The sequence below is a fragment of the Aristolochia californica genome, unplaced genomic scaffold (assembly GCF_029961685.1).
Source record: "Aristolochia californica isolate CCGP_79_NKW_82.1479 unplaced genomic scaffold, dmAriCali1.0.hap1 SCAF_2, whole genome shotgun sequence".
Taxonomy (NCBI): domain Eukaryota; kingdom Viridiplantae; phylum Streptophyta; class Magnoliopsida; order Piperales; family Aristolochiaceae; genus Aristolochia; species Aristolochia californica.
Genome location: NW_027181881.1, coordinates 3189206 through 3211367, shown reverse-complemented (window position 1 = coordinate 3211367; position 22162 = coordinate 3189206). Strand labels below are relative to the sequence as shown.

At 35.3% G+C, this 22162-nt stretch overlaps 2 protein-coding genes across 3 annotated transcripts; both read right to left on the bottom strand.

Annotated features, from left to right (window-relative positions):
* Nucleotides 1-5914: 5914 nt before the first annotated feature.
* Nucleotides 5915-6724, bottom strand: LOC137957299 (uncharacterized). The gene has a single exon (XM_068805054.1). It carries the CDS (start codon nt 6609-6611, stop codon nt 6186-6188), a length of 426 nt encoding a protein of 141 aa, XP_068661155.1. The 5' UTR covers nt 6612-6724; the 3' UTR covers nt 5915-6185.
* A 1294-nt stretch (nt 6725-8018) lies between these two features.
* LOC137957145 (histone H1-II-like) lies at nt 8019-9229 on the bottom strand. 2 transcript variants are annotated; one of them, XM_068804877.1, is made up of 3 exons: nt 8915-9229; nt 8696-8848; nt 8019-8607 (listed from the first exon to the last, which is right to left on the bottom strand). In XM_068804877.1, exons 2-3 carry the CDS (start codon nt 8801-8803, stop codon nt 8137-8139), a joined length of 579 nt encoding a protein of 192 aa, XP_068660978.1. In that variant the 5' UTR covers nt 8804-8848; nt 8915-9229; the 3' UTR covers nt 8019-8136. The 2 variants fall into 2 exon arrangements, with proteins under 2 accessions (XP_068660978.1, XP_068660977.1); XM_068804876.1 differs by having other exon boundaries at nt 8696-8829.
* Nucleotides 9230-22162: the final 12933 nt, after the last annotated feature.

Here is a 22162-nt window from a genome sequence, read left to right as displayed (position 1 = left end):
ATCATTCAAGCCATAACAAAACACAAGCTCAAGTAAAATCATTAATTTAAAAATAGGGGAGAAATAACAGATAACACTATAATTGAATATGTCTAATGTGCTTAAGAGCTGGGATGATTCCAAAAAGAAGTATAACAATTTAATGAGCGTTCTTCATTAACCCATTTTAAGCACTGGAACTAAGCAGGTGTTGTTCTTTAAGTGGGGAGTGGGCTATTTCAGACCATCTTTGTATTCGTTGTTTTTCGAAGCAGATTTCTATAAAGAATTCCATCGACCATCATCTACGACATTCTCCTGCCCAGCAAAGTGACAAATGCTAGCTTCGGTCTCTTTGATATTTTATAATCGTACTGCTTTGATGGAAAGACAGGTGGAGCCAAGGATTTGTTCACTCTTTTGTCTTTTTATCTCGCTAAGAAACCAGCCACTTCAATCTAAATAATTCTCAAATTTTGAAAATTCTTCTTGTCTTTGTGAAAGTCCTTAGTGATTCATTGAAGGAGAGTGCCTAAAAAATTCTATGCCCTGTCTTCTTGGTGTTAGTTTCAATCTTTGTTGCTTAGAAAGTGGCTGGCTTGCTTAGATCTTTTTCATTTTTTGTTTTTTTTACTCATTTGCTGCTAGATGTACTTATCATATGAAGAATAGAAAACATTGAACTAATTTATTATAAAAATCTGTTTTGGAGCCTAAATTTGAGTGCATCTATTGAAATATGGTTCTATTTTAAAGGTTTTGTTTAGGAACTTTCATTTTGTGTTCAAATTCAAGTCTCATTTATTTTGAAAATGAAAATGATTGATTCAGGTGACGAGCTTGGGGGAGGAGGTAATGAGGTCCAATTAGTAAGTGTAAATGATGATGTAGATAACGATGATAGTGATGGTTTTGTGGATGAGGACAACCAATCAACAGGCATTCGGAGACATTATGTATTAGAATCTACAAGAGCACACAATATCGAGATGCTATAGCGACTCGCATGTGGAATGATAAATGATGGTTGTATCTTATTGTTTTTTAGCATGTATCTTGTTGTTCATGTGTACTAAATTAATAACTTTATGATTTTAATATTTAAGGCACGAACTTGTTGTTATTTTCCAAGGCATAAACATATGTTTTTATGTTGAAATTGTGGACTATTACGAGTAACTCGGTTAATGAAAATATATTATTAATTAATAATACATAAAAATATATATATTGTGTTAATGTAAGCGTTTGATCAATTTTTTTTAATTATTCATTTTTTATGTTAAAATATATCTTATGTTATTAATAAATTAATTTATTATATTTGTTTATGTTATTTTTAAATTTTATTTTTTTATATAATTAATCAATGCACAATTAATTATTATGCATAGTTATTGTATTAATGTACAATAAACCAAAATTATTAATTAATATGAATATAATTTAATTAATTAGTATATTAATATATTTTAATTCTACGTTAAATTACTTTGGCAAATTTGGTGTTTAGGTATATGTGTTTTATTTAAGTATATTATTACAAGTTATTTATTCTCTTGTTTTGGTTATATTTTTTATTTTGGGCATTAACACTAGAAACTGTTTTCCGGTGCACTTGAACTCGTCCACATTAATACCCAACTTGAAATTGAAGTTGCATTAGATCATTCAAGTGAATTTGAATTTGAATTTGAATTTTAAGTTGAAATTGAAGTAGTTGTAAATGTTAGACTAACCACCCCCGCCCCCTTAGTGTGCACAATAAAAAATTTAGTGGAAAGTGATGAATAAATTTATTAATAAAATACTCTAATAGATTTAACTTTATTAAGATAGTTATATTTTGTTTTAATTAAAAAATAAGATAAATAATTTAAAATATTTAAATAAAATATTAAATTAATTTAATATAAAAAATAATATACCTAAACTAACATGATTACTTTGATAATGTTTAGACATTTAATCAAATTCTTACTTTTACAATATTTAAATTATCAATCTTAAATTAGTAATTTAATATACTATTAAAAGTCATGAATAAAAATTAAATAAATAAAAATATATTTTTAGTCTAAATTAATACAATAATTAAAAATAAAAAATATATATTAATATAATTAATTATAAAAATAGAATACTTAAAAAATATTTACTTGATACTTTATCAAATTCTTACAATATCTCTGAAATTAATAATTTTATTAAAAATCTGAATATAATAAATAAATAAATATTTTATTTTATTAATAAAATAATATGAACATTTCCATTAAAATCCACTATAATTAATTTAATCGAACATCGAGTGAAAGAACAAGTGAAAGTGAATGATACTTGTGTAATTCACTTTCACCAATGGACTTTCACACTTTTGTTGCTTACTCATTATCTTTTAACTCATCAAGTGGCAAATCAATTGAAGACATAAATCAGAAATACCTCGCCCAATAGAGACTTCTTGACCGGACAAACCCTTGCGAGTAAACTCTTTTATATTTTGTTATCATGTGCGTAAGCCACTATGGCCGAACCATAATGCATCTTTTTATATTATTTTGTTATTTGGTTGTAGCTTTTGACAAGTTGATGCGGGGACTCGGCACATCATCAACGATACGATAAAAGAGAAAGCTGGAGTAAAGATCCGTATAACTTATCATAACTAGGTTGGATGTGTTACACTTTTTGTATAATAATAGTAAAATAAACATCATAGAAATAGATATTAAATCCTCCATAATTTTTCTTATCACGAGACTCATACATATATCATAGAACTGAAATAAGAAGAATAAAAAGAGCATACCTTTCATCTTGAAAAATATAAATAGAATTTGAAGTGCATAAGATAACTTTTGATAATTCGTTTACAAGTGATAAACTTACTCCTGTTCACCTAGATTGGGTGTGTAAATAGCTTTAACCTCACTTGTAAGACGATGGAGGAATTTATAAATTTCCAAAAGGTATGACACTAATGACTATTCATAAGGATACATCCCCTTAGGAAAAATATATCCTTCAAGGAGAAATACATCTCCTTATTCCCAAGGGATGTATCCATTAAGTCAATGCACCCAACTAATCTACCTCTACAAGGGGATGTATTGGCCATTATTCCCTGTACTGAACATCTAATGACAAAACATTTAGAAGTGGGTCCCATGCCTCTAAAATCCTAGTAATAATATATTTAAAACTGTAATTCCAACCGGATGAATCCACTCAGAAATAAAGGTTAAATTTTAGAAGATGATGTAGAGCTTCTTTTCTTGTCAGCAGTGATTACACATGGTTGGCGTATTCCTACCGTTTTAACCTTTGGTTCATACACGATGCAAAGTATATATACTTCCATCATTTTTAAGGATTGAGAGCAGTTTATTACCACTCACACTCCATTCTTCATCATCCCCACCAAGTTTGATTAACTAAACAGTGTTCAGATCTCCAAGAAGCCAAACTAAGGTATTCTTTGGCTTGACTCTAGCAGATAAAAGGAATCGGGAGCATATTATATCAGATTTCGTCTTCAATTTCAAGGGATCTCCTCTTTCCAGAAGAAATCTTCCAAGGAGATGGTCGGTCCTCCTCTTATCACGACCATAAAACCGGTGAATTATGTTTAAACAATGGAGACTGCCTGTTCATGGCAATGTAGTTTATCTTATCAACTACAACATCATCAGTGAGCGAACGAAGCTTCTCAAACTACATTTTCAAAGTAATGAATGCAGAATGCTGTCTTGTTGACTGAAAGTCAAATGCCTGCAATTACTCCATCAAAAAAAAAAAAAAAAAAAAATTAATGGATTCAACCATTAGACGATTATCCACCCAGATCTTTAAAAAAATCAATAAACTCCTACTACGTGCTGTCGGATCTGGTTGTAGATCAAACAAGTAGTTGAATGATAACGATGGATGGTATTGATATCTGATTTGGCAAGCTCTACCAGAAAAGACTTGGGCAGCAGTAACTGAGCTTCCCCCCCGACATGGCTGATGACGTCTCTCTCCAATTACAGGTAGCCGAACTGGAATTTCAGGTAGAGGTCGGGATCATCGTTGGCGGTTCACTTTTGGATTTCTACAAACTAGGAAGCCAGACTGTTTCGCTGAAAATGTCGTAAACAGAAACGGAGACTGAAGCCGGAAGATGACTCAATCCCCTAGCCTTCGTTTTTTATTGCTTTTGGGGGTCGGAGTCGGAACATATCAGATCAGGTGTACCGGATCTGTTACTTTCATATCATTTTGAAGGGACAATATTCACTTTGTTCCATTTATTATCCGTTTCTTTCGTTCATTTACTTTTCAGAAAAGCTCCTGACACGTATTGGCCACCGTTCCGATACTGAATCCGATTTCACAGAATAAGAGCGTAACTGTCGTGTTCCACGTGCTTTGCCCTTCTCTCCTTGCTCTTTCTTACTCTCTTTTCTGGTTTTGCTTTCTCTGTAGAAAGCATTAAAAGAAGCCAGTCGCCAGTCGCCAGTCGCCAGCCGCCAGCTAACGCTATTAGAAAGGAAACCAGCCTCACTTTCAAACAATGAACCCACAGAAAAGAAAATAAAAAATAAAAAAAATAAAAAATAATTGAAATAACAGAAAATAAAAGAAAAAGCTTCTTAGTTATTAATTTTTTTAAATATTATTAATTTATTTATTTTAATTTTCTATATGTATTTAAATAAGAGAAACTAGTTTTCAGGGAAAAATATTTATTATCTATCCTGATAAACAATAAAAAATAATTTTTTTTTTTTTATTTTCTTATATGTAAGTTTCAAACAGGCTTCAAAGAATCGTCGGTTGGATCTGTCTAGCGTGGGAGGTGGACCCGTTTTTAAGCGTATCGGTCAACTGAACCGTCAGATTTCACCGCACGGTCTTGTCTCTTATCGTCTCGAGGAGAGGAGAGGAGAGGACACCTCCTTGTCTCCATTATTCCCCGAGACAGGAGAAGAAAAACAAAAACAAAACCCATTAACCCAGAATCGTTTTCTACTCGCCCTCCAAAGAAAAACACCGAAAAAACAGTTTCCATGAGTATAAAACACGACTTGTGAGGGTTAGTGCATCCATGACAAATTAGGAATGATGGAAAGGCTACGCACAAGCCAAAGATCCATCTTTACTGCAGTGGAAGAGTCCCTCCTCCTTCCTTGTCAGTTATCACATAACACTCGATTGCTCTGGCCAAAGTTTTCAGAAACGTTTCTCTCTTGGTCAACACCTGTAACCATTGCCGCCCGTCTCTTGCTCCCACCACCTTCTTTATCCAACAAACACTCATCCATCTTCATCACCCCCACATTTAGACCCATCATTTACCCTCTTCCACTCTTTTTATTTTTCTTTACCAGATGCTAAATCGGATGGCGATCATTCGTCTGACGCAGAACCCATTTATTTGAGTGTGAGAAAGATGGCTTTCCGCAAGCTTCTTTGTCTTCTTCTTTTATTTAAAACTATGCAGCTTTTACAGAAATACCTCACACGGTTCAAGACTAACACAGAAACGTGGATTTTTGTCTCAAACGAATATAATCGAAGGATTGCCAAGTGATAAGAACAGGATAAAAGCTTGATCCAAAAGTCTCAATTAGTTCGATTTAGTTAAAAGCATCCTGCTCAAAATGAAACTGTACAGATCGGAGGTGATGTAACTTTGCACGTAAGAAAAGCTGCGAAAATATAGATTCAAGAGTTTTTATTTTTCCTTCGACAGGTGTTGTTGATCTCTGAAAGTTGCTAACACGTGAAGTCGTCAAGCACCCAAACAAAATGAGATTCTTGAAGACAACGGGGCGGATTCCAACTTCTTCACGAGCTGAAACGAAGGAGTTTTTCCATCTCTAACCAATTCAAGTTGGATTGATGAAGCAAGAGATACAACGAGATTGGTCGAATATGCGAGTAAAGAAACGGATAATGTTTCGGCTCTCCGTTTATTTCTTAATATTCGATGCAAAATACACCCAAGTTAGGATGAGCCAAACATTGGGAAAACGAAAAGAAATTATAGATCTTGAGGTACCAGAAATGAAAATCCTTTGATCGGATCTAAAGAGGAATTGGCGAAAATAATATACATGAATATTATTAAGAAAGCGATACATAGAAAAAAAAAAGGAATTCGAACATATTTCATATAGGGACTACTAGTCAGTCTACTAGTAATCCCTCGACTTGGTTTAAGCAGGTCGAGCAGGGATCTCAGGCAGTTTTCCTCCTCCTTGTCGCGCCATCAGTTGACCTTGAGCCACCAAAGTTTTATAAATCTCGACGATGACCTTCTCGTCGTACTCCTTCAAAGGACCCTTGCCAAACCCTACTCTGCCAGGCACGTCGTTGCCATAACCGTAGCCACCGCTGAAGACGCTGGAGTTGGCAAAGCTCAGCATCATTCTAACGTAAGCATCCCTGAGGCGAAGGAAGAAGCGTTTGGGCGAGGCGATCCGGAAGAGCTTGAGGCGGGGTGCGATCCTGATCCGCCAGAAACGGCGGCGGCGGGAGGCGTCGACGGTGGAGATCTCGACGCGGCTCTTACGGCGACGACCGGGGAGGCCGTCGAGGCGGACGTAGCTTTTTCGGCGCCAGTATCCCCTGAGCCTTTCCATAAGCGGGAGGAAAGAGGAGAGGTGAGGAGGCCAGAAATGCTGCGAACGTGTCTGAGTATTAAAACGAGGCGAGAAGGAAGAATATTAGACTCAAGGCAAAGCAAGGGTTTTCTTCGTGGGGAACGCTTGGGTAGGGTACGCCTTGCAGCACTCAAAAACGTATCGGCTGAGGTCTCAAACCAAAGGCACCAGCAGAGTGGGAGACTCTGAGTGCTCGTATGTTTTGTCGTTTTCACTAAATTGCTAAAACTAGACGAAACAGATGGCACAGCTCTTCGTGGCCTGATGCGCATGTACATCGATCAGGGTCTTCTAAAAATCTCTTTTCCCACCGCCCGAATTTAAACCCTTTTTCCAGCAAATTATGTAGCTTTGGTAGCGACAACTAGTTTTTGACATTCAAATCGTTTTTGGAGGCCCATTTCGCTGCTATTTTGCAAGACCAATTCTTAGGGGTGAACAGTGAGGGTCTTTAGGCGAAACAAATTATATACCTTTGGTAGAAAACTCACGTTTTCTATTCTAATTTGGATAATATATTTATTATTTAATAGAATTGATCGAAATTAAGTGATCTAATTTTGTAAAACCCATTAAAGAATATGGGTCGATTGAGTAGATACCACAGGGAATTATAAAAACCATATATAAGGAGTCACATTATGGTTATGGTCCCCAATATACTAAATCAAACACAGTTTTTCTTCTTTCTATCCGGAAGATAAACAAATGGCTCATTGAGGAACTAAGGAGATTTAGTTGAGGAAGATCACAAAACCAATTATCTGTTCGTATTGTTTGTTATAGTCACATTGATTCCACAACAGAACGACAAAATTTTGGAATGGATTCAGGTATGTATCCCAATCCTGATATTTGGGTTGCTATTTTTTATTTATGTTTTTATTTGTATTTTTTTTTGTAGAAGTTACTAGTAAAAATGTCAACATCTTCTGCCCATTTGACATTTATAGCAAACACTAGTCCTAGTGTGGCTACAAATAAAGACTCAATTCCATCAAAGAATAAAAATTTTTATTCTTTTGTTTTTGTTATAGGTGGAGATTTTGCTTATATGAACGAAGACTTGACATATTGTTTTCTAGCACGAAGAGAAAGACATAGAGTTTATAAAATCATACTGGATTCTTAGTTTTTGTTTGGGTAATTGTAAATTTGGTATTAATATCTCATTAAAAAATTTGTGTTTGATTATTAAACAAAGTTAATGTATAATTTTATGTGTTTATGTATGGATAATTTTAAATAGACTTTATATATAGTATTTATGTATAATTTTTTTTCTCCATTTTTTCTCTCATTTGGCTGCTCTTAATTTTATGCGTTCCTAACACAACCTTAGGGGTAATATTCTCATACTCACAGACAGTTATATGTGATAATAGCTACAGCGAAAGGAAGAAACACAATTTACAGTGAAAAAAACAGGAAACAACCAGAAAATACAGTATAGAAAGATAGAGATTCAACCACTGTCTTGCAAAGTGCAAGCAGAACATCACGCCTACTTCACTTTCGTTGTCCCCGGTTTAGGCTTAGGCGACTTTTTGATAGATTTGGTCACCTTCTTTGGAGTTAAAGATTTCTTCTTCTTCTTCTTCAGTTCTTTCGGAGTATAAACTTGACTCAACCTCTTCGTTTTGATTTTGTCTTTTACTGCACCACCAGTCACTGTCTTCTGCTTCTTCTCTCCTGTAACCTTTCTCGCCGCCTTTGCTTTCTCCTCTTTCTTCGCTGGCTTCTTCTCCTTTTTATCTGAAGTAACTTTCTTCGTCTTCTCAGACGCGCCGATCTTGAACGAATTTTTAACCTTTACAAGTTTTTCCGACTTGGCAAATTTCTTAAGTTGGACGGACAGAATCTTCTTAAAACTGGGGGGAAGGTTTGCGTTGTACTTCTCCTCGATGTACTTGGCTATCGCCGGTTGGCTCGAACCAGTTCGCTCTTTCAAAGCAGAGATTGCTTCCTTGATCATCTGCAACAACACAAGGGTAACGTCAATTGATCAGAAACGCTCAGAACCCAAAAAAAGCAACAAACGAGAGGGTGAAAAGGACAAGAACCTGCAAGTATGGGGGATGGAGGGCCGAGGGGGGCTTCGCCGACGTCTGCTTCGGCTCTCCTTTCTTTGGTGGAACGGCCTTGGCTGTAAAAACAGGTTTTCTCGCCATTTTAGCACCGCAGCGAAGAAGAAGCTCTGTTGTTACGGATTTCTTCTGAATTCTCAAATATTTTAAACCAGGTAAACTGCAATTTATAAGAGGATAAGAACTCGGACAAACCTGAGTTCTGATTGGCGAATACAACGACTAGTGGATCGAGGGAGATGAAGATTTTATGACCACGCCAACTAGATTAATCGAACGGCTACTGCTGTTGCGTAACTCCGGTAAATACAGGAGAGAGTGGCGAGAGAAAGTAGCCTTTTAAAAGGAAAGACGGCCGTCCTGTTATCCTCCTCATCCGCCACTTTTGAATTTTGTCGAGCGGGAATTTTCCAAGTGAATGCCTTCTAGGTTTTGCTGTTTTCAACCGAAATTCCCAAATAGAAGTTTCCATGTTTTCGAATTGCAGTCAGTTTGATCACCTGTCTTGAATGATGCTGTTTATCTTCTTCTTCTTTCTTCTCCGAAGAATGAGCAACTAAATCTAAAGAAAAACACAAAAAAGAACTGAAAATCGAATCTGTCGAAAAATCATTTGCAAATAATTTGCCTTTAAATCATGATTATATTTCTTTTTTTTCAGCTTACCTGTTTCGATACGGCATCTAAATTGTACAAGGAATCATTATTTGGTTTCGTCTTACCTTAGACAAAATCTTCGGTCGATCCAGATGATGTTCAATCAGTAAAGATTATAATTGACATATCAGCTCATCTAAACTAAACTTTCAGTAAGCCAATCATAGATATAGTAATTCCGGACACTTCTCTGGGCTCAAATGAGATCATATAGCATCATGAACTCTGACTGCTTCAGAGAAAGATAAGATCAAAAGAGAGAAAGAGAGAGAATGACGACAGCAGAAACGTAAACAGTAAGATGTCACCAATAACTTCAAGGTCCATGATTATTCATCACAGATGAAGCAACAACAACCATGTGGATCGATCATTTAATTATCAATGTTTGGGTTTCCCCTGTCGCAACAGCAGCATCACAAAAGAAAAGGGAAACCAGAATGAGCTACAAAATCCACGAACACTGAATTTTACCTCAAACGATAAGGAAGTGACTCCATCCAACACTGAATACCATTAATTTTCATTTATCTGTACACGACAGCCTTGACAGAAAAGAGTGAGACATAAATCTGGTTCAGTAGAATCTCAGACCCTGCGTTTCATCGCAGTGGCATGTGAAGGAAACCTCCCAAGTCCCAACCAAACACTTCATGTGCGCGGCGCATTCCCCCCTTCTCTTCTCTCTCTCTCTCTCTTCCCTTCAAACCCTCAAATCATTTCTCCTCTCATGGCTTTCTCTGTGAAGGATGGGAAAAGAGTAAAGCGCAAGATTCTACTCCTAAGGCAGGCAATCTTATTAAATCCTCGAATACGTAAGCCTCAGAATAGGCTTCTGCATAGAAGATTTCTCGTTCATTCGACCAGCTCCTAATAACAGACACTGCCATGCCGCTGTAATGGAGGTCAATAGTAAATCAATTCTGTGAAGGGTAACAAGCAGTAACAGAAGCCCAAAGATCAGTATAAATCAAATATAAAATCCTCACCATCAAGTGATTACGAAGATTTAATTAAATCTTCTCAAGTGCTACAGGCTGATAAATGTCGTAGGATCGTAAGTTGTGTATTCTTCGAAGCATCCGAATCAACAGACGAGAAAAAAGAAGTATAATGGATAATTTGAGATCAGGCATTTGGAGTAACAGTGACTCGTATCTTCCTCGAGCATATATGGACGAAGATAGTCAAAATCTGGAAAAAGAAAAGAAATGTGCGCTTCATAACGACGTTTAAATGGCCGAAAGTGACGACAAGGCACCGACAGGGACTCTCCATTAACGACATTAAAGAGCATTAAATAGGGGGAACGAAGCTCAAGAACATCAAAATTACAGATGAAGCTTCCTCCGGCTGGGAATTCACAGGACTCAACTAGGGGGGGTGGGGGAGGGGGACGCAGGAGATTAACTTCAGTTGTATTAGTCAATTGATCTCCCATCGTTAGTGAAGCGTTAGACTTCAAGTCATCTCGATGACTAAGATGAAGCTAAATATCATCTCTACGTTATAATTTATGGAATCTGATTTCCGACACATTTTGCCAATCATCCAAATGAAGTAAACACCGGGTTCGAACCCTCAACATTTTTTCCCCCTCTCCCTGCACCCCCCCTCTCTCGCTCTCTTCTCATTTTCATTTTTTTCTCCCTCTCTCCTGCACCCCCTCTCTCGTCTCCCTACGCCCCTGAGTTCTGCTCCCTCTCTTTTCTCGGACTCACTCTCAGGCCTCTGTCTCTCGGTCTTCTCTTTTTCATTTTGTTCGCCCTCTCCCGCACCCCCTCTCTCGACTCCGTGCGCCCCCGAGGTCTCTGCTCCCTCTCTTCTCTTGGACTTGCTCTCTGATCTCCCTCTCTTATCCCTCTCGGCCTCCTTCTTTTTTTTCTCTCTTCTCCTTTCGACCTCCTTTTTTTTCTCTCTTCTCCTTTCGACCTCCCACTCCCTTCTCCCTCTGGCTATTCTCTTTTCCCCAAAATATATTCTGATTTCGTTTGATTTCCCCCATTTCGATTTCGATTTTCTTCGATTTTGACGTTTGGGCATCGATTGCTTAATTTCAATTTCGATTAGGCATCGATTTCCCCATTTGGCTTCGATTTCACCCTTCGGCTTCAGTTTTCCCCAAATTTAAGAAGGTATGACTAAACCCTAATTTTTTTTCCGATTAAAGTAGTGTTGTATTTGATTTAATTTTAGTTTCAGTGCCTAATTTGGGGTTATTTGTGCATAATTGTGGGATTTAGAGGAATTACTTTTGGCCAGCCATGCAACTATCAGAACGCGTATCATGCCCTTTAGGAAATTGTTTCTCGTGAAGGTCCGACTACATTGTTTAGAAGAATTACTGCAAACTTACTATCAGGGATGGCTGGAGCTGGACTCGTGGCAGGATATGATCAGCTGCATCGCATTGCTTCCTAATGTGGCTATGGTTTTGATCAAGCCCTAAGGGTGGGCTATGAAGCATTTGAGCCTCTATATACATAAACCTTCACTGGCTCCTTTCAAATGTAAATATGACTTTATACTTTAATTGTTACATGAAGTAAAATTCGATGCATTTATTTGATGGTCACACTAGTCTGAAATTTGTCTTTTGTGCTATTTCCTTTTTGCGTGTTATGAGCTAACTATCAAATGAAACTTTTAATTAACAATTTGTCATTCTTATAATCATTCTCCATGTCCAATTCTTCATTGGATCTCAGCCGGTTTAAAAGGTGGACACTGATTCCCAAATTTCAACTTTTCTAATGCACTCAATTCATGTCAGCCAAATTCTTCTTTATAAGAGTCTCTAAGCTTTGCGATATTAAAATTTGGAGTTAAGATGATTCTATAGGGGATTTTGGGTTTCAATTACTGGAATCACCTTTTACAAGGGACTATAAATAGTAATTATTAACTAATATAATATATAATTCAATTAATTAGTATATTGATATATTTTAGTTATACATTAAATTAGTTATTTGTATAGTAAGAATGTTTATTTTATCTAATTTAATGTTTAAGTATTATATTTTAATTAAGTATACTATTACAAGTTACTAATTCTCTTATTTTCTACATTTTTCTCATTTTGGGGTACTAATACTGGAAACTATTTTCCAACACACATGAACTCGTCCACACTAACACCCAGTTCGAAGATGAAGTTAGGGGGGGTTAGTCCCCCAAATGGATACATGAAGCTCAAGTTCATGTCCAATATGAAGATCATGTCAGTCATGTACATGAAGATCATCTTCGCACTTGGTGTTAGTGTTGACGACTTCATGTGCACAGGAAAATAGTTTCCAGTGTTAGTGCCCCAACATGAGAAAAACATAAAAAATAAGAGAATCTCTAAACCTTTACAGTACACTTAAATACAACATAATCTTTAAACCCCAAATTAGATAAAACAACCATTATTACTACACGAATAAATTATTTAATGTATAATTACATATATTAATATATTTATTAATTGAATTAGATATTTTATTATGCATTAATATGGTAATTACATGAGCCAATGAAATACGCACATGATTAATTACAAATAATAAATAAATAACGTTATAAATAAAAAAATGAAAGTAATACGTGGAGTTATTAATAACATATGATATACTTTAACCTAAAAATGAATAATTTAAGAGAAAAAATTGATCTAATCATAAATTTAACACATTATATATTTGTACATAATATATTTTATGTATTATTAATTAATAGTATATTATCACAAAATTCAAAACCATTGGTTTAATTAACTATAGCAATCGAATAATTATGCCAAAATAATTTATTTTTAAAATATTTTAATTATGACTATTAAATCACTATTTTTAATATAGTAAATATAAAATAAATGTATTAAATAAATAAAAATAATTATTTTATAAATAAATTTTATATATTAATGATTTTGATGACGATAGTTTTAAACTATCGTCATCTTCCTCAGGGGCGAAAAAGTATCATCGTCTTCCTCAAGGGCGAGCCAGCGGGCAACGACGACGGCGACGGGCCAGTGGGCAACAATGACGGCGGCGGGCAACGTCAATAGAGGCGGCGCTCCTACGGTATGCAGAGAGGGAGAAGAGAGGGAGGCCGAGAAGCCCAAATGTCAAAATCGAAGAAAATCGAAACTGAAACAGGGAAAATCGCAAGAAATTGGAAGGTCTTTTGGGGGAAAAAATAATAGCGTGAGGGAGAAGGGAGTGAGATGCCGAAAGGGAGAAGAGACAGAGAGATAAGAGAGAGGGAGAAGAGAGCGGGAGGTTCAGAGGGAGTGAGTCCGAGAAGGAGAAGGACGCCGGAAGGACGTTCGCAGCGAGAGATGGAGGCAGTAGAGAGGGAGACCGGAGAGGGACGACAGAGATGAGAGAGGGAGTAGAGAGTTCGGGCTTCAGGGAGACGACAGAAGGGCTGTGGGAACGAGAGCGAGGTGCGGGAACGAAATGAGGAGAAATGAGCGAGACGGTCTGAGCCAGAGAGAACCCGCGTGAGAGTCATGTAGATGATTATCAAAATCGGGCGGAAAGTGTTTTCCGCCCTTTACTCTTGAGACATGAACTCTTAAGTCATGTATATTCATGTACATGACATGAATTTCGGCGCTCCCTAACGACATCAGGAAACTGCATAATGCGCATGAAGATCATGTCCTGAGTCATGTGTACTAACCGCCCTAAGGGGGGATTAGTCCACAATGAAGTGGAAATGAAGCGGAAAATTGAATTGAAGTGAGATGAATTGTTACCACTTCAACTCATGTTTGGGCGTTAGTATAGACGAGTTCAAGTGGCTGGAAAACAAATTCCAGTGTTAGTGCCCCCCAAATGAAAAGTATGATATAAAGAAGAGAATTAGTAACCTTTTATAATATACTAAATAGAACATATAATTAACCAAAATAAACGTGATTACTACACTTATAAGTGATTTAATGTGTAGTCCATAATATATTAATATCTTAATTAATGAAAAATTATATTATATTACTTAATGATTATAATTTATTATAAATTAGAACAATAATTACGTGTGGCTAGAATAAATTATATAAAATTAATAAAAAATAAAAAATAACATAAGAGAATATAATAAATAAACCTAATGGTTTAATTAATTATATAAATTGGATAATTAAACCATTTAATGATTACAGTTTATTATAAATTAATATAATAATTACGTGTGACTAGAATAAATTATTTAAAATAATTAAAATAATTAAAATTTAAAAATAACATAAACGAATATAATAAATAAATAAATAATTTTGTAATGACATAAGATATTTTTTAACATTAAAACTCACTATTTTAATAAAAAATAAAAAATACATAATAAATAAATAAATATATTAATTTATCAATAACATAATATATTTATTTATTTATTATTAATTAATAATATATTGACACAAAATGTAAATCCAGTGGTTTAAAGTTCATTATAATTAAACTAATTCATGATTAAAGTTTATTATAAATTAATATACTAATTACGTGTTATTATAATAAAATTTTAAAAAGTGAAAAAAATAAAAAATAATTAGTCGTCGTCATCATTGAAGAGCCCTGCGGCTCTGAGACCTTCGATTGTGGATTTCCCAGCGGCTCTGAGACCTTTGAAACCGCTACAAAATTCTGTTACGGCGTGAAGATCGACCTCACAGCAACGAATGTCCCTCCGTTGCTCTGCGCCGACGAGATTGCTGTCCCAATCCATTCTTTGAAGCATCATAGACTCGGTAAGAACCCTAAAATCCCACGAATCGCTGATGCCGATGGCAGAAACCCTAGGTATTGTACAATGAGAGAGACGAGATGAATGAAGTTGGGGCGAACGGAGAAAGCAGAGAGCAAAAACGAGAGAAAGCAGAGAGAGCGAAGACGAGGAGAAGAAATGGGACGAAAAAAATCGTGGGGAGACGAAGGCCAAGCGAGAGGAGAAGAAGAGGAAATGAGAGGGATTTTTCGTTTCCAGGGGGGATGAAGCGATGCCATTGCACGTGGTAAGTGAATGATTCGAAAAAAATGTAGGAATCAATTTTTCTCCATTTTTACCTGGGCAGACGAAATGGTGTAATCTCACTTCAATTTAAGCTTTTACACTAACGTCTTATTTATGATGACCTAAATAAAGAGGGGGAATTTATTCAACTTAATTGTAGACTAACCCGAAGATGAATACGAGAAAAGGCTCCACCGGGAGCGCTGCGTCACCGACTGACCACACGCGTAAAAGGACAAAAAAGTCAAATACGAGCGTCTTTTCACCGTGCCATCTTGCCTCGAACGTGTCACTCTCCGCAGTGCCTATTGCAGCTTCTATGCTTTCACTCTCCCACGTCACTGATAAGCACCAACCACTACGTACCACGTTTAGCCAACGTTACAGTGACTATAAGCTTAAACTGAGAGTCACATTAGAGCGAATCCGGCGCTGGAAGACACTGGGGCCTAGCAGCCTTTAGCACTGTTTCGTGTCTCTGTCGCGTCTTACGTACTTCTCATGGTGAAGTATTATACAGCTACAAGTAGAAAACCAAATTGTGCTGAAGCGCCGCTGTGAGGAAGTGCAATATAATACTGGACTCAGCCTGGCATTACTGTTTCGTTCTCGCAAATCCTCGAAGACGAGCGGCACTTCATTGTCTGCTTCTGCAACAATGGGGCATCTTTCTCTCCTTCTGTTTATCTCACTAGTACTTTCAGGGACGTCGTCGCCAGTGAAAATTAGGGACCAGATATTCTGCCAAATGTGTTCTTCCTGCGATAATCCTTGCCACTCAGCTCCCTCTCTTCCACCGCCGACGCTGACGCCGTCGCCTCCACCTCCGTCTCCTCCGCCGCCGGCCGTAGCAGAATACCCGCCGCCTCCAATTGTCTATGCCTCTCCCCCGCCTCCAGTTGTCTACTATTCGCCTCCTCCTCCCTCAGGTGGTGGAGGTTGTTCCTCAGGTACCTGTGGAGGAGGATGCCCTTCTGGTGGTAACTGTGGTGGAGGAGGTAGTGGGAGTGGTGGGGGTAGTGGAGGAGGTGGTGGCGGACAGTACCCTTGGCCGCCTCCGCCCAACCCAATTGTGCCTTACTTCCCTTTCTACTACTACAGTCCTCGCCCAGGGACTCACACATCGGGTTCCTTTCAGTTCAAGCCGCTTGCTTCTCTTTTTTCGGTATTTTTGTTGGTCTTCTTCTCTGTTTTCTAATAATCCGATGAAAAAATCAGTAGAGGGCTTCGATTTGTCCTCAAATACCCGTCTCGAAAATAGAATTACGTTCCAAAAGGTGAAAAGGTTGGCAGAGAGCCGGTGAATTCTCTGTTCTCTCAGTCTCTGTGTTTCATCTGTTTGTTGTAGATTGATTTGTAATATTCCGGTAACTTGTAGTAATTTTATCAAAATAAATAATGGAAAATAGCAATGATAACTTCTTCCTGTCATTCATTTTCTACGAAATTGATTGAAAAAGTCATCTTTCATCTTTCTTTCTTCCATCTGTCTTTAAAGTCTATGATGTTTACTGATGGGAGGACGGCATCCGAGGCGAAGCCAGCGACCCCTGATGTTTTTTTCTCAATTCCTATTGTGGGTGCGTTGGCAAAGTCGACTCGACCTACAGAAAATCGAATTTCTCGAATATAATAGCCTCAAAAAGAGAGGTCCAGAAAAGGAAGCACTGAGAGGAGAAGAAGAAAAAGGGGAACAGCACTAAACGCTATTGATCCACTTTGATCGTTCACATGGCGAACAGGCCGCTTTACTGGGCGGTAACTGACTTACTGGTAAGTGGATAAAGCTCCTCTCTTCGTGAAAATGGTAAATTTGATGTGGAGTCGGAGATATAGCCAAGCAAGAGTTGCATTCAAGCAGTAAATTTCTCTCCTACCATCAGCAGCAGCCGTACTCGTAACTCTGATCGAAGTAAACTTCGTACAGACAAAAGGCCCCGTGTTGTTCTTGAGATTCAGAAAGCAGGATTACCCAGCTGTTTATTACGTGGAAGTATTTTCAGTCCTCGGTTGTCTATTCAGAAGTGATGGGTTCCCAACTTCTGCCCTGATCATGAAAACACAATATGGTTGTCATTATTCAAGTCACGGCACGAAGAAGGGCGAATTTCTTCGGACCATTTTTTCGTAATTTGTAATTAACACAAACACACCCTCGTAATAAACAACTGGCTGCGGAAAAATCTTGACAACTCTTGTATAATTATGGAATGTAAAACCTGGCTCCTTTTTCGGATAAATAGCAAGTTTACGTTGTTATTCGAAAGGGAATTTCACCAAAATAATTATTTAAAATAATTTATTTTTAAAAATAACGATGTCATTAAATTATTTTAAGGGAATTTTACTAAAATACTGATTTAAAAAAATTTATTTATGAAAATACCAACAATTCCAACTTATTTGTAAAACTACCCAACTTTGACCGATCCACTATACATGTGGATATTCAAAGGCGACACATATGCTTTGACTTCATACGTGTCGACACCTCATTTGTGCAGTATGGTGTGAACACATGGGCTGCCACGTCAGTATAGTTGACACGTATTATGTCACGTCATTACTTGATAAAATTTTGAATAAATTATAAAAAAATTAAATATATTTTTTATTACCTAATATTTAAAATAATAATTTTTTAAAAAATAATAATAAACAATTAAAAAATTAACTCTTACTTATTTAACACTATTTAATATCAATTAAAATATTTATTAATTAAAAAAATCGTTACACTTTTTATTTCTTCATATTTTAAAAATAAAATAAAATAAGTAAATTAATTAGATTTAAAATATTTATAAATTAAAAAATTACAAAAAAGTTATTTTAGAGTTTAAAAATACAATTTATTTGTATACTTTTTATCACCTTATTTAAAAAATAATAATATTTACAAATTTTAAATATTTATAAATAGAAAAAATCTTACTCTTAAGTATTACCCATATATTATAGATTTAAAATATTTAAAAATTTTAAAAAAATATAAAAAAGTTATTTTATAGTTTAAAAATATAATTTATTTGTATACTTTTTATCACCTTATCTAAAAAATAATAATATTTAAATATTTTAAATATTTATAAATAAAAATAATCTAACTCTTACCCATTTACTATGGATTTAAAATATTTATAAATATTGTTTTTTACTTTTAAGTCTTACCCATATATTATCCATATAAAATATTTATAAATAAAAAAAATTTACTCTTAAGTCTTACTCATTATCCATTTAAAATATTTATAAATTAAAAAAATATACAAAAAAGTTATTTTAGTGTTTAAAAATATAATTTATTTGTATACTTTTTATCACCTTATTTAAAAAATAGAAATTAAATAGTAAATCACAAAAAAATCAATACATTAATCAAACACCTAAATTCAAATCAACATTATAATTAAATACAATAATTATATTCAATTAACCAAAACCCTAAAAAATCACCCTCCTAAATCAGGTTTGGAGGGTGAGTAGAGCTTCGGTTATGAGAGAAGGGGCAGCCAGAGGATGAATAGAGGGAACGAAGAAGAAGAACGAGAGGGGGGGGCGTCGAGGGAGTGGCCGAGGCCGAGAGGCTGCAGCAGGGGAGCGGTCGTGGCCGAGCGGCGGCAGCAGGAGCGAGGGCGAGAGGAGAAAGACCGAGGAAGAAACATAACGAAAAAATTAAAACGAAGGGCTTACGTGGAATGAGTTGACATGGCAAGAGATGACGGGGCAATAGCGAAAATTGATAATGACGTGTCAAACGACACGCGTGTGAAATAATGATGTGGCAGCCCATGTGTTTAACTACCTTACTGCACCGATGAGGTGTCGACACGTAAGCAGTCAAAGCTTACATGTCGCCTTTGAATGTCCACATGTATAATGGACCGGTCAAAGTTCGGTAGTTTTGCAAATAAGTTGGAATCGTCGGTATTTTCATAAATAAGTTTTTTTAAATCGGTATTTTGGTAAAATTCCCTTATTTTAAAAAAACCCAACTTTGACTAGTCCATTTTACATGTGTGCAGTCAAAGGCGACACTTAAGATTTGACTGCTTACATGTTGCCACATCATCAATACAGTAAAGTTAGATGAACATGCCATGTGCCACATCATTATTTTGCCACATCTTCTGCCATGTCAATTGCCATGTCATAAAATAAAAAATTGAATAATTTTAAAATAAAAAATAAAAAAAATAAATACATTTTTTATTTCCTTGGTCATCTTTCTCCTCTCCTCTCCTCTCGCCCTCTCGCCGCCGCTCGGCCTCGACCTCCTCCGCTCTCCTCTCGCCACCTATTCTCTCGTCGCCGATCGGCCTCGGCCTCCTCTCCTCTCCTCTCCCCTCTCACAGTGCCTGTTGCCGCCACTCGGCTTCACCCTCGATGCCCCACTCTCAATTAAAAAATTAAAAAATATTTTAAATCAATAATAAAATATGTTAAATTAGTAAGAGTAATATTTTTAATTAATTAGTATATTTTTTTTAATTATTCTAAATATAAGTTAATAAAAAATCTATCGATAAATTTGAAAAAAATGTATTGATAAATTTGATTTTTAAACTCAAAACTAAAATTGTCAAAAATTTTAATTAAAATATTTTTAAATCAATAATAAAAAGGTGTTAAATAGGTAATAGTAAGATTTTTTATAACTTATTATTTGAATATAAGGTAATAAAAAGTGTACCTGTACATTTATTTTTTACACTCAAGTAAAATTTTCATATTTTTTCAGTTAATAAATATTTTTAATTGATAACAAAAGGTGTTGTAAGATTTTTAATTAACTAATATATATTTTTAATAATTAATTATTTTGTAAATAATGTGATAAAAATTACACAAATAAATTGTATTTTTATACTCTAAAATAATTTTTTGTATATTTTTAAAATTTATAAATATTTTAAATCTAATTAGAATACTTATTTTAATTTTAATTTTTTAAAATATAAATTAATAAAAATTGTAAAATACAAAATTTTTTAATTAATCATTTTTATCGATATTAAATAGTGTTAAATAAGGAAGAGTTATTTTTTAATTGTTTATTATATTTTTTAATAATTTATTATTTTAGATATAAGGTAATAAAAAGTGTATTTAACTTTTTATATATATTTTTAAAATTATTCTAAATTTTATCATTTAATGACATCGCAACGGACATGGCAGAAGACGTGGTGAAATAATGACATGGCAGACGACGTGTTCATCTAACTTCTCCACACTGATGATGTGACAACATGTAAGGAGTCAAAACTTACGTGTCACCTTTGACTGCACACATGTGCAATGGACCGGTCAAAGTTCGGTATTTTTCAAAATATTTTGATGACGTCGTTGTTTTTCAAAATAAGTTGTTTTAAATGGTTATTTTGGTGAAATTCTCTATTCGAAATATTCTTCAACTCCCGACAGCCAAGTGAACGAACCTTGGTGTCAATGACACTGGAAGATATTAATAGTTAAGTAAACTTTTAGATTTTAACTTTGTTTAATTGTTCTAGGATTTATCTTTTTAAGTATTCTGGGTGTAATTTGATTATGATTAGGAATTTTATTTTGGGTGTAATTGAAATTTCAATAGTTTAGTTTCATCATGATTCAATGTTTTTCCTTTATTATAAATAGAGGTTCAATGTACTCAAACTAAATAAGATAATGAATTATTATTTTTTTCAAAAAAATTCAACATGGTATCAAGGCAAGTGAGTTCACTTAATTAACCCACATAGATAATGTGATTTTTTCTTATCTAACATCGCCATTAGTTTAGGTTTGTGTTCTTATTTTCTTACTCGTTGATGTTTATCAATCGTCATGCATTCAGATTTACGGGCATCCATCCATAAGCTAGGGATGACATTGTTGTCCTGTTTCGTATTTATTGTTTTCCCTTTTGTTTTCTCCATGCCTTCATGTGCAAAATTAGGCTCCCATGATGAAGCATGTATTAATCTTGGAGGACCTCAATCAAATACCACATCAAAGTGGTGTTCGAACTCCCATTAATAACCATATCAGGTAGTTTTGTATTCACATGGGTTAGGACAAAAAGGAAAACTCCTATTACATATTTTATATCAAATCGTGATTTTATGGAAGAACTCTGTGTATCAATCTCCAGATTTAAGGTAGTTAATTCGGGTTTTTTTTGTAAAGATGTATTTGAAATTGTGTGAGTGCTAGTTGATAATTGAGCTACAATGTTGCCTCGTTTGTAGCAAGAATGGGAGAGGGGTTTAGGTTAGCTTGAAGATTGACCAAGTTCTTCCTCTATAATCTCTAAAATTATAGAAAACACAAATCTATAGAAATAAGTTTTTGTATTCAAATCCACCAAAACACCATCCAGCTAGGGTTTTTCAAGATGTACTTCATTTTTTACATTATCAAAGACAAGAGAGAGTGGTCAAGAGGAAAAGCCAAACTCTCTCTCTCTCTCTCACTCATTCAAAAAACATATGTTCACTTAAGCCATGGGCACCCACTTGAGTGGTGGGGATAGGATGCAAGACATCCTCTCCTCTAACACAACATTCTCTATCCTCTCTTGTACCCTCTCCTCCACACGGTTTCTCTCTCTTTTTCACCCCCTCTCCCTAGGGCTTTCTCATACTAACATGACTAAATATATACCAAATCCAAGCAATACTTAAACTTATTCATTAGTATTAATTTAATCATCATGTTTATTGCCTTCTCACATGTTGAGATCTTCTTTTACATGATTTCCCCCTCAAACACAAGCTCTCTTACTTGTTT

What these genes read in the sequence shown, in the direction of transcription:
- LOC137957145 (XM_068804877.1), bottom strand. Translation starts at nt 8,803, where the DNA reads ATGGCGAGAAAACCTGTTTTTACAGCCAAGGCCGTTCCACCAAAGAAA. An exon ending in TCCATCCCCCATACTTGCAG is followed by an intron (nt 8,608 to 8,695) that starts GTTCTTGTCCTT and finishes GTGTTGTTGCAG; the next exon opens with ATGATCAAGGAAGCAATCTC.
- LOC137957299 (XM_068805054.1), bottom strand. Translation starts at nt 6,611, where the DNA reads ATGGAAAGGCTCAGGGGATACTGGCGCCGAAAAAGCTACGTCCGCCTC.